Below are 12,894 nucleotides of genomic sequence, written 5' to 3' on the forward strand. Positions count from 1 at the left end.
GCTGGGACGTGCGGGCCTGGGAGCCCAGGAGGCGGGCGCGGAGCCTGTGCCGTGCGTGTGACCGCTGCGGACCTCCCGGATGAACTTCGGGGCGGAGGGAAGGTGGGGACCAGGCCGGCGGAGGCGAGGCCTCGGCCTCAGAGGGGCTCAGGGACGTCCCCGCACGCCAGCACCGTGAGCCCAGTGCCCCAGGGCCGCCTCCAGGCCGCCGCGGGACGGCGGGGCCTGGCCGGGATCGGGAAGCATGCTGCAGGTGCCCGCCCCGGCTCCCGCCACCTGCGCACAGACAGACTCGACCAAGAGGGGCTGACGGGCACCCCGGGAACCAAGGAAGGAGGGGACTCCGGGATGGACGCGAAAACGGCGCCGTGGAGGCCAGGGACCCCACGCTCCCGATCCGCGTCTCCGTGGACGAGGCACGGATGTGAAGCCGCGCCCACGCGTGGCCACACAGGCGGGGACGTCTAAGCCACCTCCGCGTCATTCGCCATGGCGGGCGGCCTCAAAGCCTTTCCCGGAGGGGCAGAGCCCTAAGCACGACCCGAAGCAGACAAGATGGACACACCGAGCCCCTGGGGTGACGCCCGCACTGCTGGCTGCAGAGGCCGGGGGTGCCCGGGGAAGGGACCCGTGAGGGTGACTGTTTCCGGGGCGAGCAGAGACGCCTGTGGACTCGGCCAAGTGCAGGCGCACAGGGTTCAGCCTCCCCTCCCCGCAACAGTGGACACACGTGGGGCTTTCCTGCCCCCCCAGGGCTGACGCCCGCCGGGCCGGCCACACCCGCGGGAGCGCAGGCCGCGGCCCTCCGGGGCACCCGACGCTGCTCCTCAGAGCTGTGCATCTCCCCGACGCGTGTTCAAGTCCCGGCAGCGTTTGCAGGTCCTGTGGCGTTCGCATGCCGCCGCGTGCAGGTTCTCCTCGACCCTGACGTGCGCTAGGCCGCACTCAGGGGGGACGACTGTGCGGCCTGATTAGTTTTCTCAGCTGCTTCTCGCCCGGACTTCTAAAGCAGAGCCGGGGTGACGGGCGGTGAGGTTCTGAGCCCAGGCCGGCTGGGGGCCGTGATGCTGCAGGGGCCGCGCGACTCGACTCCGCGCGACTCGCAAGGGCCGGCCTGTGTGCCGCGCGCACGCCAGCCCTGGGCGAATCGTGGGGACGGGGCACAGCCCCACCCCTCGCGGAGGCTACACGAGGGGGCAGTGCAGACCGAGGAGGCGCCAGAGCAGCGGGGTCCCGGGAATCGGGGGGCCTCTCGGGGAGGAAGGGCGTGGGTGTCCACCTGGACCGCGGCCCGGAAGTTCTCGCAGCCAGGCCGGGAGGGGACACACGGGGCAGGACGCAGCGTCCGGCGCTGCGGCTCACGAGGGGAGTGAGGCCAGACGCTCACGCGCCGTGACGCAGGTCACGCTTACTGCAGCAGAGTGCGACGAGCGTGGCCCAGCGACCTCGCTCTCGGCCAGAAAGGGAGGCCCGTTCTCGGGGTTTCTGCATCCGGAAACGTGGCCTGTGGCTCGGTCTGTCTCACTGTCTACACGCAGGCCGGTCTGACCCCGCAGTGCTCTGGGGACAGCAACCGACCGTTTGTCCAAGCGGAACTCAACGTCGACGCTTCGGGAAACTCACGCTCTGCCTCCCCCGGGAAGTGAACGGAGGTGGCCGAAGGTCCCGCCACAGTTCTCAGAGAACCCTCACGCGAGGCGTCCCTGCTTCCTGTAAGGACTGGGCGTGCTGAGTGACAGCGACCAGCAGTGGGCACAGGCCCCAGCTCTCCAGCAAAGGCCTCTCTCCCTGTTTTTCTTGTAATTATTTTTTGGGGGAAGAATCCCGACTTAGGAAATCATTCTCTTTTTGTTATATCTGCACCACCAACGAAGCGGACTTTGTTTGATTTTGAAAGTAGAAACGCACTGAAATCAGCAGTCCGGTGACAAGTTGCGACTCCAGTGACGTGGACATGAAACGAACACAGCAACATGCAGCATCGAGGGCTTCGTGTGGCCAGACCTGCCCCGGAGGGGACGGATGTCCTGTAAGAAGGACACACAGTCGGCCACAGCGGCCTCCGACTGGGCCGCACACGGAAAGGGAGAGAAATCCAAGGTGTGCACGAGCCTGGGCGCTTTGAGCCCGCATCGGCCGGAGGCGGCAGCCAGGAGGGCTGTGCCCGCCCACCGCGTGTCCCTGCGAGGACACCCGGGACGGCCTTCCGGCCAGGGCCCCGCCAAGTCTGCGCTCGACCGGGGGGCCGGAGCTAATTCTTGTGGGTCCACCTACGAGTCCCCCAGCGCACGCCCCTGCGTCAGCAGGGACTTCGGCTGAGCCTTCGACGGCCGCTCTCGCCACGGAAGATGGATGGGTGGTGACATGGAAGGGCGAGGCCCCGAGGTCCGGGCTCCTTCTCATCATCCCCTCCGTCTTCCCGTCACGGTGCTCCCTCAGGCTCATCTCTAAGTCCACAGCCCGGCTGCCCCTTGCCCCGCCCGACCGCGATCCAGCAAAGTGTCATCAAACCGGGAGACTCATACGTAGCCCCGCCAAGGGCGGTGAGCGGTCCGGGCTTCCCACGGGTCTTGTGGACGGACGATTTTTCAGAGAAACGGTAGTGCAGACCACGGGGCAGCTTCGGAAGGCTGGCTTTCCACGGTCTGTCTTGCTTAAACGTTTCGGGTTTTCTTTGCAAGATGCCGAGTGGAGTCGGAGGGAGCTACGCTGGCCCGTCCTGGGAGAGTGACCAGTTTGTCCTGCGGTGCCTGGGACTCAGTAGTGAACGTCCTGTGTCCTGGGAACCCACTCGGGGCAGCTGGTCACCCCACTTAGAGCGTCTGTGAACGAAAGCGGCGTCCCCGGGCAGGGCGCGCTCTGTGCCCGTCGCGTGGACTGCGTCACGGGTGTTGTTAACTGGATGTCGGCATTTAGGGAGGACGGTGAATGAGCGGACTGGGTGCTTCTGGGCCCCGGTCCTGCCGCGTAACTGGTCCCGGCAGCTCTGACCTGGGGACAGGCCTTTCCTTAGGAGTCCAACTGACTCCTTCGGCCTCGGTTTGCTAAGTTTTTGGTAACAATCCCAGAATCACATGCTCTTCAGTCTGTTGTGACTTCTGAAGATGTCACCTGACCTCCAGGTGGAACTCGGGAAGAGACTCTCCTCCCGGATTTACAGACACCGTTCGTTCGGCTGGTTCTCAGCATCCACCTGACAAGGCAGCGCCTCGAAGGTGTGTGAGCGGAGCCTCCGCGGGCCGCGCCCACCTTCGGGAGGGCGTGGTGTCCCGGGCTGGCTGCTGAGCACACTGAGGGGCAAGGCCGTGGGCTGGCAGGTCCTCTGCGGCCTCCCCAGTCAGCACGACAGGCTGGGCGGCTGCCCGGCGCCCGCCGCTGGACCCTGCGGCTGTCGTCGGCAGCCAGGGCGGGAGCCACCGCTCGCCAGGACACCCGGGGCGGAGACCCGCTGTCACGCCTCCCTCCTGGTCTCCGCCTGCAATGAGGAGGTCCGGGGACCCCATGTGCCCGTGGCGGCCACTGCAGACGGCTCCTGAACTCTGGGGGAAGGGCTGCGAGAAGCTCAGACCTGTGGCAGTAAGGTGGGGTGAGCCCAGGGCTTTGGGGAGCCAGAGCGCGGGTACCGGGGCCAGAGGCCCTGCTAACAGCACCTTTCAGGGGCCTTCCTCAGTCTGGGTGGGATCGACATCTGCCCGTTTCCCCTCTGACTTGCAGGCGAGACGCCGCGCCCTGTGGTGGGCCTGGCACGGGCGGCTCCGGCCCGTGCTCGCCAAGGGGGGCTCTCTCCTCCCTGCAGAGCTGCTCAGGGTCTCCACAGCCAGAAAGACGCTGGGGAAGAAGGCTTCTCGACCACTCCTGCCTGCGCTAAATAGAGCACAGGGGCCAGGCCGCAGCACGCAGGGCCCGAGGGCCGTGGCCTCCCAAGTCCCCTGTGCGTGAGCCGAGCTCGGGGCCGGTGGTGAGCAGCGGGGCACGTCCAGGGACGAAGCCACAGCACTGAGAGACCCGCGGGCCCGGGGAGCAGGTGCGACCCGGGGAGCCGGCGGCAGCGGGGGCCCGCGGGAAGCGATGCCGTGGGCTGCCAGGCTCAGTCTTGCGCACGTGGAAACGCGCCTGGCTTCCGAGGCAGCGGGGGGCCTCGGGGACCGGCGCTGGGGTTCCTCCCGGCAGCTCGCCTGTTCCCGGCGCACGGGAGCCTCACGCCGACCCCGCCGGTGGGGTGCGGCCCGGCCTGGGCCCCCGATGCATGGCCTGCCGGCTGCTTCCGCGGCTCCGGCTGGAAGAGCCGGTCGCTCGGCGGGGACTCCACGAGCACCGGGTGCAGCCGGGGCCGCACCCCCGCCGGCCGTGTGCCAGGCGGCGGGTCTGCTTCCTGCCGCAGCAGCGTCTGCGCGACGCCTGCTCAGGACGGCGACGTGTCCCCAGGCTGCTCCCACAGCCACACTGCCAAGGGCGCCGCGGCATGCGGACCCCGTGCCTGTCCCTCAGGGAGAGCGGCCGGCCGCTGCTGGGAGAGCTCCTTCAGGGGCATCCCGTGAAGGTCTTTGAAAACAGCGCCAGGAACTTCTTAGCAAGATCAGGTAATGGCGCCCGAAGCCAGGTACGGCGGGAGCCCCGCTGCCCAGACGTCACGGGGACCGGCCAGGAGCGACGCGGCGCAGCTGTCCCCCGGCGGCAAACCCCTGGCCCTCGCCCGCCGTGGTCCGGGCGCCGTCTGGGACGCTCCCCTGGGAATGCGATTTGGCCCACAAACGCAGGCGCCATCCAGGTCACCCCTGGGAGGGAGCCCGGCCTCACCGACCACGCCCTCCGATGCCGGCAGCAGTGACGCGCTGCTGGGGGCCGTCCCCCTGAGCACCCTGCACTCTGGGCGAAGGCGTCGTCACGAAGAAGCTGCAGCGGAACGGCGAGGGGCCCTCCCCGCGCGGGCTCGCCGCGTCCTTGCTGCCTCCACGTAAACTAATCCGTCGCCAGCTCGTGCTCAGTCCTTCGGGTGGGAGACTCCGGCCCAGACCCCCGGGTTCAACGGGATCGCCACGTCGAAGGTGGCTGGTGACAGAGCCGGGGTCCCGCCTGATGGGCCTGGGGGGCCGCGGTGTGTGCACAGGGGATGCGCGTCTGCAGGGTGCGCGTCTGTGGGGTGCGAAGGGCCCTGCCTCAGGCCCGTGCGCACGGACCTCGCACGTCTGACGCCTCCTCAGGCCCCCGGCCCGCGGCCTGCTGTGAGGGTGTTACCTGATGAGACTCCACCTCCAGAAAAGCTGTCCAGTGTCCCTTCCGGTAAGCGAGTCGCCTCATCACCGAAACTGAGGCGCCCACGCCTGGAGCTGGCGCCGCCCGGTACCCCGGCACGGACACACGCTGAGCCTCTGCGGAAAGCGCGACCTAAAAACGTCTTATCGTTCAGCCGGGTCCTCTGCCTCGGCTCCCGGGGAGGACGGGCTGCCTGTCGGCCGCGCTGCCTGAGACCAGCGCAGAGCCGCGCGCGGCGGGCAGCAGCAGGGCAACGGCCGCCAGCACTGAAGCCGAAGCCGCGCACCCGGCCGGGTCCCCCAGAATCTAACCACCTATGGCATCGCGAGGCGCGGCCGGCAAACCCGAGTGGTCTTCCGGCCGCGGCAAATCCTGGGGGCCACGGAAAGCGGCTGTCACAGGGCACTCGGCGTTCGCGATCACTCGGTTCTGTTGCTCCTTCGGAATTTTCCGGGCCACAACAATGGGGCCGTTCTTCACGTGCGTAGGATTCTGGCGCTTGAATCTGCGACACTCCTGCACACTCCGGCCTGTCTGCGCATGGCCACCCCCCAACGCCCCTTACCATTCCCCGGCAAAGACAAACTCAAGCGCCGGGATCCACAGCCACCTGGCCACTCAGCACGGAACAGACCCCTCCTGGCGCCTGGCCGCACTCACGCCCGGGCTCACCGTGTCTCCAGACTTTCGTCCACAGCCCGGATGTGCAAACGAAACTGATGAGGGGCCGCAGCCGAGCTCACGCCCTCTCTCCACGCGCCATAACTCCAACCCGCCCCTGGATGAAGGCGCCCCACGGGGAGCTGTGTACCTGCGGCGACTCTCTCAGCTCCCGGGGGACTGGCGTGAACTGCACTGCGCTCTGCAATGGCACCGGCTCCTGATGGCCACGTAATTCTATGACGAAGCCTCCCCCGCCCCGTGCTCCTCGTCTGCATTCCCGTGACGTCCACGCACATGTCAGAGAAGAGAGACGGACCTGGCAAGTACCCAGGGGCCCCACGGGACGAAGCCTGCGCGGGAGAACTTTTGAAGACGCGACGGTGATTTTATAACATGTGGAAGCTGGGATGAGGAGTGGGCATTAGCTGTGGTGCAGAGGTCTCACGGCACCTCCCGTTGTGACCCTCCTCCCCTTGGCAAGCAGCAGCGAACGTCCCCACGGCCAAGCCCGGGCTCGGCAGGCGAGCGTGAGGTGGTGAGAGGTGTCATCACTCAGGTCTCGCCCTCTGCTGGTCAGCAGTCCTGGCGAGAACCTTTTGATTACACCTTCCTCTCCAAGCAGCATAAAGCCACCGGGTCAGTGATTGGATCTCCGCCCTCGGACGGGCCTTAGGGAGAAGCGGGAGGGCGAGGCCCGCCTCCCGCGGATGGGGCCGAGCCGTGGAGACCCAGCACCGCTTTGGAGTCGCGACGGGCAGGAGCTGGGGTGCGGGGGCTGCAGAGCCCCAGAGGCCTGGGTGGGCGCGGGGCTGCGCTGAGTCTCTAGTTTGGAGGCCACGAGGTTCATTTTCCTCAACAGGCTTATTTTTAACTTCCTGTCAATAACGGTGTCATTCTAAAATTACTTAAATCAAAAGCTTAACAGTGATACAATCGATTGCCCAGCGACCGCCGTATGTTCTGACCTACACGCGAGGACAGACTGAGCAGGCGCGATTCGGGGCCCGTGCTGCTGGGGGCGTCGCTAACGCCCACCCTCAGGTTTCGCCCAAAGACCTGCAGGGGCAGCGCGGCCGCACTACCGCTGGGCGAGGACAGCAGTTCTCTCGTTCTCCTAGCGGACTTCGGTCGCCCATAAACAAACCTCTCTCACCTCGCGGACTGCGCTCCTGTCTGACAGGAGCCCCGACCTGGGAACGCGTCTGCCCGGCTGCCCAGCGCGCCCGGGCCCCACCCGCCTGTGCCCCTCCCCAGCCCCGCCCCCCACCCCGAGGCGCCCACCCCTCCTTCCCCTCCTGCTCCTCGCGCCTCTCGTTCAAAGGTTCGCGCCGGCTGTGCCTTCCATGGTAATGATCCTCTGCGGAATAATTAGAGGGCCGCAGGCCGAGCTCGGGGAGGGGACCCACACGGGCTGAGGGGGCGTGGCACTCATCTCCGTGACGGGGCAGGAGGCCGGACGCGGCTCCCCTGGGAGGGGGGGCACTGCCCACGCACAGCGCCCGCCCGCCGGCCCCGCGGGGCGACACTCACGTGCAGACTGGGATGGTAGGTCAGCACGCCGTTGTCGCACAGGGTGACGTACTTCTTCTTCCACTCCTTGTTCAGCGACTTGCCGCTGCGCTTCAGCAGCATGCCCTGCGGGGGGAAAGGGGCCGGATGCGGGTTACTAGGCACAAACCGTAAAACTTGCACAAACCGTAAAACTTGCGGAAGTTTTTCTTAAGGCAGGCACTTAGGTAATTTAAAATAACGCTTAAGCTTTCATTTCATCGCTGCCATCTTAAACGCAAGTTAGTTATCTTTAGCTCAGTGACTTGGTTTTTCTCTCTTGTATACAACACATACATATCAACAAATTTCCTCCCGTGCCGATGTGTGTGCTGAGCTTAACTCTGCAATACCAACGGAGCGGAAAGATGTGCCGCGGCCCGACACATGCAGCGCAAGCCACGCGACAGGCTGCCTCGTACCTTCTTACGACCGAGGGACGAGCACACGACTCGCGGGCACGACGTTTTCAAAGAAGGAAACCGAACTTCCCTTGTCTAACGGTAAGACGTTAACTGTGTTCTTACCTTACGATGTTTACAAAGAAGGATTTTTTTCTACAGCGTTCCATATTAGGTGTTTAATTCATTTGCAGGCTCAGCAACAGCATTTAGCAGATAAGCTGTGTGCAATTCACTCTAAATCCATTTTTAATGAAATCGTATCAGGGCTTCTTGAAAAGCACTCAAACTCGGAAACGAACATGCTACTCGAGTCGGTGCGGCCCAACCTCCCTTCGAGGACCGATGAGAACCCACTCCCATCGCAGCTGCCGGCCACCCCGCAGCCACGTCCCCAGGCCCCCGGGGCAGGGACCTGGCAGCAGCTGTGGCTCCGCCGGGCCGCTGCTGCGACCTGGCGCCTCTTCCCCCCACGGGGCGCCGGCGGACCGCACTGTCCCTTTATAAACAACAGAAGGAGCCCGTCCTGAAAATCGCGATGGGTCACGTGCTCCATGGCGAGTTGGTGGCACGTGGCTGGGACTTCCGCGGACAGCCAGCAGGACGAACTTCTGTGAAAAAAGCTGCAGCTGGACTACGGAGGAGGAGACTGAAGACACAGCTCCTCCGGGTCAAATATGTGTTTTCTGTTTTTTGCTTAAAGTAATCTGAACGCTGCTTTTTTTTTTTCTTCCTTTTTCCCTATTTTGTACCAAGTGAGAATCATAGAATCTCAAAGTCAAAAAGAAACCCTAGAAGTCGTTCGACCCTTCGGGCCTGATCCTCTAGGCTGGTGTTTTCGCGAGTCCCCTGCCTGCCCAGGGTGGCGGTCCCGCTCGAGCGTCCCCGTGGCCAGGGCGTCCGTGGCTGGCGCGCCCTTGCCCCTGCTGCCCTCTGGGGACGAGGCCGGGAGTGGAGCCGCTCCTGCACGCACCCTCGCGCTGAGGGACCGCGTCTCGGCTCCTCACACGGCCTCCTTAGTCCTGGCCTCCTCCCCAGGCAGAAGGCTCTCGTTCTCTGCCACTGTGTGACCCACCTCGGAACACGGGACCCCCCCCCCACCACCTCCCCAATGTGCCCAGGGAAGAGAGCGAACCCACTGCCTCCCTCTGGGACAAATGTCTACAGACGCGACCAGCCCCTCGCTGTACCAGGCTGAGCCCCCCATGCTCCCTTCACCCCGAACGCACACACTTTCTACTCCAAGTACCAAGAAGATGGAAAGCCCTAAAAATAGCTCATTTTAAACTTTTAAAGGACATGAAGCCACAATCCCACTCGCCAGAAGATGACAGAGGCCGGAGGGTGCCTCTGCCCGAGACGCAGGGGTGGGCAGTTCCCATCGGCAAGTGAAAACGGCCCTTCGGCTTCTAAGTCTCTTTGATCCGGTGTGACCCAGGGCAAAACCGCATGGCGGGATGTCAAAACACATCCTCGGTCTGTCCTTCAGATGCCACGTTTGTACATGTAGAAACGGTCTCTCGCTTGAGCCTGCTTCGCACTGACCATCTATCACAGCGTAGACGTCAGTTATCGTTAATGCTTTATCTGACTTTCAAGTGTCTTATAAATCCATCAAAAACCTTTTACTGCAACATAACACAACACCGGGCCCCCTGTGAGCCAGGGGCTGCTCGAAAGCTTCCAAGGATGCAGCGGCCGAGCGCTCACGACAGACCCGACAGCAGCCGCCGGTGTCGCCCCCACTCCGCAGAGGGGGACGCCGAGGCAGACGGGTAATGAGGCCAGCCTGGCGGCCGGTCCCAGACGGCTCCCAGCGCCCCACGCATGCGGTGCGCGCGCCCTGCTCCGACTCAGGGGTGCCCGAGGCGCTCCGTACCCAGCAGCAGCAGCATGAGCGACACTCCAGAAATCCCGGCGCCCTCTGCCTTGGGGAGCTGGCACGGAAGAGCCGTGCGGGGCTCTGTCCACGGTACTGAACCAGCAAACCACGTGCAACGAGAGACGTGTCCTAAAACGGCTGCTACGCTTGGGGAGCGGGGTGCAGATCCTGATGTGACAACAGATGAGAAACACAGAACTAACATCCTGGACTGCTGAGCCACCACATAAGGATCGCATGGCGCTGGCCAGGAGCCAGGCAGCCGGCGGAGGCTGGACGGACAGCGAGGCTGGCAGCGAGGGCTCCGGACGGCTGCCCACAGGGACGGCCAGGGCAGGCCCGGAGCTCAGCAGGCCCGGCCGAGGAGATCCCTGGGCAGAACGCTGGACCCGCTGCGGGTTCTGATGGATCTGGGAGGAGGGAGCCTTCGAGCAGGCTTAGAAAAGATAGTTCCATTTAAAAAACCCTGCTGGACGGAACTATGAGAACAACTGTTTCTCACCCCCCGGAGAAAACACTCCGAGTCAGGACTGGCCTCGGAGCAAAGATTGAATCCAGGGGGTGTCGGGAGGTGCGACCTCGGAACGCCACCCCATCCAGGACGTGGCGATCAGACCCTCTTCTTGAAGGCAGGGCCTCTCAGACCCTCCTTGAGAAGATCTGTGGACGAGAGGCACGGAGCTATGGACTGGCTTTTGACTAATGAAATGGACAGTAATCTGACACCAAGGGCGACCACCAGGTTTTTAAAGGAATTAAACCACAAAGCACTAAATGGCACCAAGTGCAAAGTCAAAGAGGTGCCTGGGCCCTCAGCCGAAGGGCAGCGGGGAGCAGGCGGGGACAACAGGCCAGATCTCATGGAAGAGGAATGTCGGCTCGGAAAGCCGAGGCCAGGGCAAAGGAGGTGCCCCTGGGAGCAGGCTACACCCCCTGCACCCCAAGCAGGGTGGGTGACGACACTTGCCTGCTGGGCTCAGAGCTGCGAGAAACCAGCAACCGCTACAGGTCTCCTGTCCCTCTTGTCCTTTATGGTAGGGGTCCCCTAACCCCGGACTGCGAACCAGTACCGGTCCGTGGCCTGTTAGGAACCAGGCCGCACAGCAGGAGGTGAGCAGTGGGTGAGCGAAGCGTCCTCTGTGTCCGCAGCTGCTCCCAGCGCCAGCGTCACTGCCTCAGCTCCGCCTCGGACCGGCAGGCGTTAGGTTCTCCCAGGAGCACCGGTCCCTGGTGCCACAAAGGTTGGGGACCGCCAGGCTATGGAGTAAGGGTAGGTGCGGCAGTGTGTGTGTGTGTGTGTGTGTGCGCGCGTGTGCACGCGCGTGTGTCTGTAACCTGACTCGTCCCTGGTCTCCGGATGGACAGCATCGCCTCTGAGAAGCCTCATCCGCACGTGCGCCTGTTGCAGATGACGACCCTGGATGTCAAGCCTGAGCTGGGTGCCATAATGGGACGAGACCTGGCACATCTGGGGACAGGGGAGGGCAGACCACAGTCACGAGTCTCTAAACACGACCCTCGGAAAGGCCAGCTCCTGCGTGGTCCTGGCCGGTGACCCCACCACACCAACAACGCGGCGGAGACAGCTGCGCCCCCGGCCGAAGCCCGGGGAAGGCCCCGCAGCGCCTGCGTGCACGTCCTGGGGGCCCTCGCAGCCCCACGGGAGGCTGGACGCTGCTGCTGGGGGAGCTCAGAGGAAGGACAGACCCCGAGACGCACGGAGGGGGACGGAGGTCTCAGGCGCGGAACTGCCGCTGGCGACCCCGGCCGCGGTCTCCGCCACGTTTGCAGACGCGCCAAACACGCGGCTGAAGAAATGATCCCGGACGCTCCGGCCCCGGGAGGCAGCCGGGGAGCAGAGACGAGCCACCCCCACTGTGCCAGGCCCGAACTCCTGACCCAGAGTCGCGAGAAATATAGAAATGGTCGCTGTTTTAAACCACTGTGATCTGGGGTGGTTACCAGCGCAGGGGACCCACGTGGGGGACCCACATGGCAGGGAGGGCCAGGAGCGAGGCCCTCCACTCGCCCCCCTGACGTCAGGCCACCTGCCTGCGGGTCAGTTCACCCTCCAGACCAGCTTCAAGGCTTTAACGTCTTTTGCACAGCAAGAAACGTTAGGGTTTTGTGACAGCTGAAACATTTCCATCTTACTTGGGAATGGCAAATACTGTCCTAATTGCTACCACCTAGTTAATTTGCTGACGGTCAGAAAGACTGATTCTAAGGACTTACGACCACATCAGATTCGAGGCAGGCACTTCTTGCCTCTTTTTTTTGCATCAAGTTCCTTTCTCTATGGCAGAGCAAAGAGTAGAACTGTCTTCTGGCTGCAGTTTCTTGATTAGTCATGTGTATTCTTTGCCTAGTCCCAAGAGGTCACTGAAAGCCAAAAGCAATGTTAAGTGTACAAGCTTTAAATAACTTACAAAGTTAACGTAATGAATGTAAGTGCTACCTGAAATCCATCACTCAATGCCTGCTGCAGCCCCAAGCTGTGATAAAACACTACTCATAAATTTATATTAAAACCCTGCTCGATAGCAATTATTTACCAACAAAGATTTGCTGACTGCGTTAGAGACTAGAGGCCTTAACCAGGCAGATCAGTCTTTGTTTCGAGTTCGAGGGACCGGGCTGGTGTCTGCTAGCACGCAGATCGCCGTGACGGAGGGGGTCGGCGAATGGCCAGGGTCTGACATGGCGAGGGAGCCGCGGCCGGCTGCGGGCTGCCCCGTGAGGATCGGGTCGCCGACAGGCGCAGCCACGGAGCACCGACCGTCCGCTCGTGGCGGCCGCTGGAGGCCACGCGTGCATCTCACTGCAAGTGGCGGCGAGCGGGGGGCGAGCGGGGGGCGATTCGGCGGCTGCCTGACGACCGCGTTTAAAAAGACGACGTTTCTTCTATGGTTTGAAACAGCCACGCGAGTTCGGAAAGGTTTACTGCTTCCACTTCTAACGACGAAAGGCGAGGTGTGAGTGCCCCTTCGGTCCTGTAGCGGACGCCTGGTAACGGTTCCGCCGCACGGTACGTGCTCTTCACGCTTCGCGACGGAGTCTCGTGAGCGCAGAAACAGGCTTCTACGAATTTCTGAAATGCTGCCGAGAAAAGCTGGCCTCGTGCGCTTTCCCCCTTCTTTGGTCAGG

The 12,894-nt window shown here is 63.6% G+C and overlaps 1 protein-coding gene across 11 annotated transcripts in view; it reads right to left on the reverse strand.

Annotated features, from left to right (window-relative positions):
• AGAP1 (ArfGAP with GTPase domain, ankyrin repeat and PH domain 1) overlaps window positions 1-12,894 on the reverse strand; it is a 415,084-nt gene that overhangs the window by 154,165 nt on the left and 248,025 nt on the right. For all 11 annotated transcript variants that reach the window (XM_036236703.1, XM_016158954.2, XM_036236700.1 and 8 more), the window contains one exon: window positions 7,447-7,551. In XM_036236703.1, coding sequence (XP_036092596.1) covers window positions 7,447-7,551 — 105 coding nt within the window. The remainder of the gene's footprint in view (window positions 1-7,446; window positions 7,552-12,894) is intronic.

Source organism: Rousettus aegyptiacus, unplaced genomic scaffold (genome assembly GCF_014176215.1).
Source record: "Rousettus aegyptiacus isolate mRouAeg1 unplaced genomic scaffold, mRouAeg1.p scaffold_m13_p_2, whole genome shotgun sequence".
In the NCBI taxonomy this organism is placed as follows: domain Eukaryota; kingdom Metazoa; phylum Chordata; class Mammalia; order Chiroptera; family Pteropodidae; genus Rousettus; species Rousettus aegyptiacus.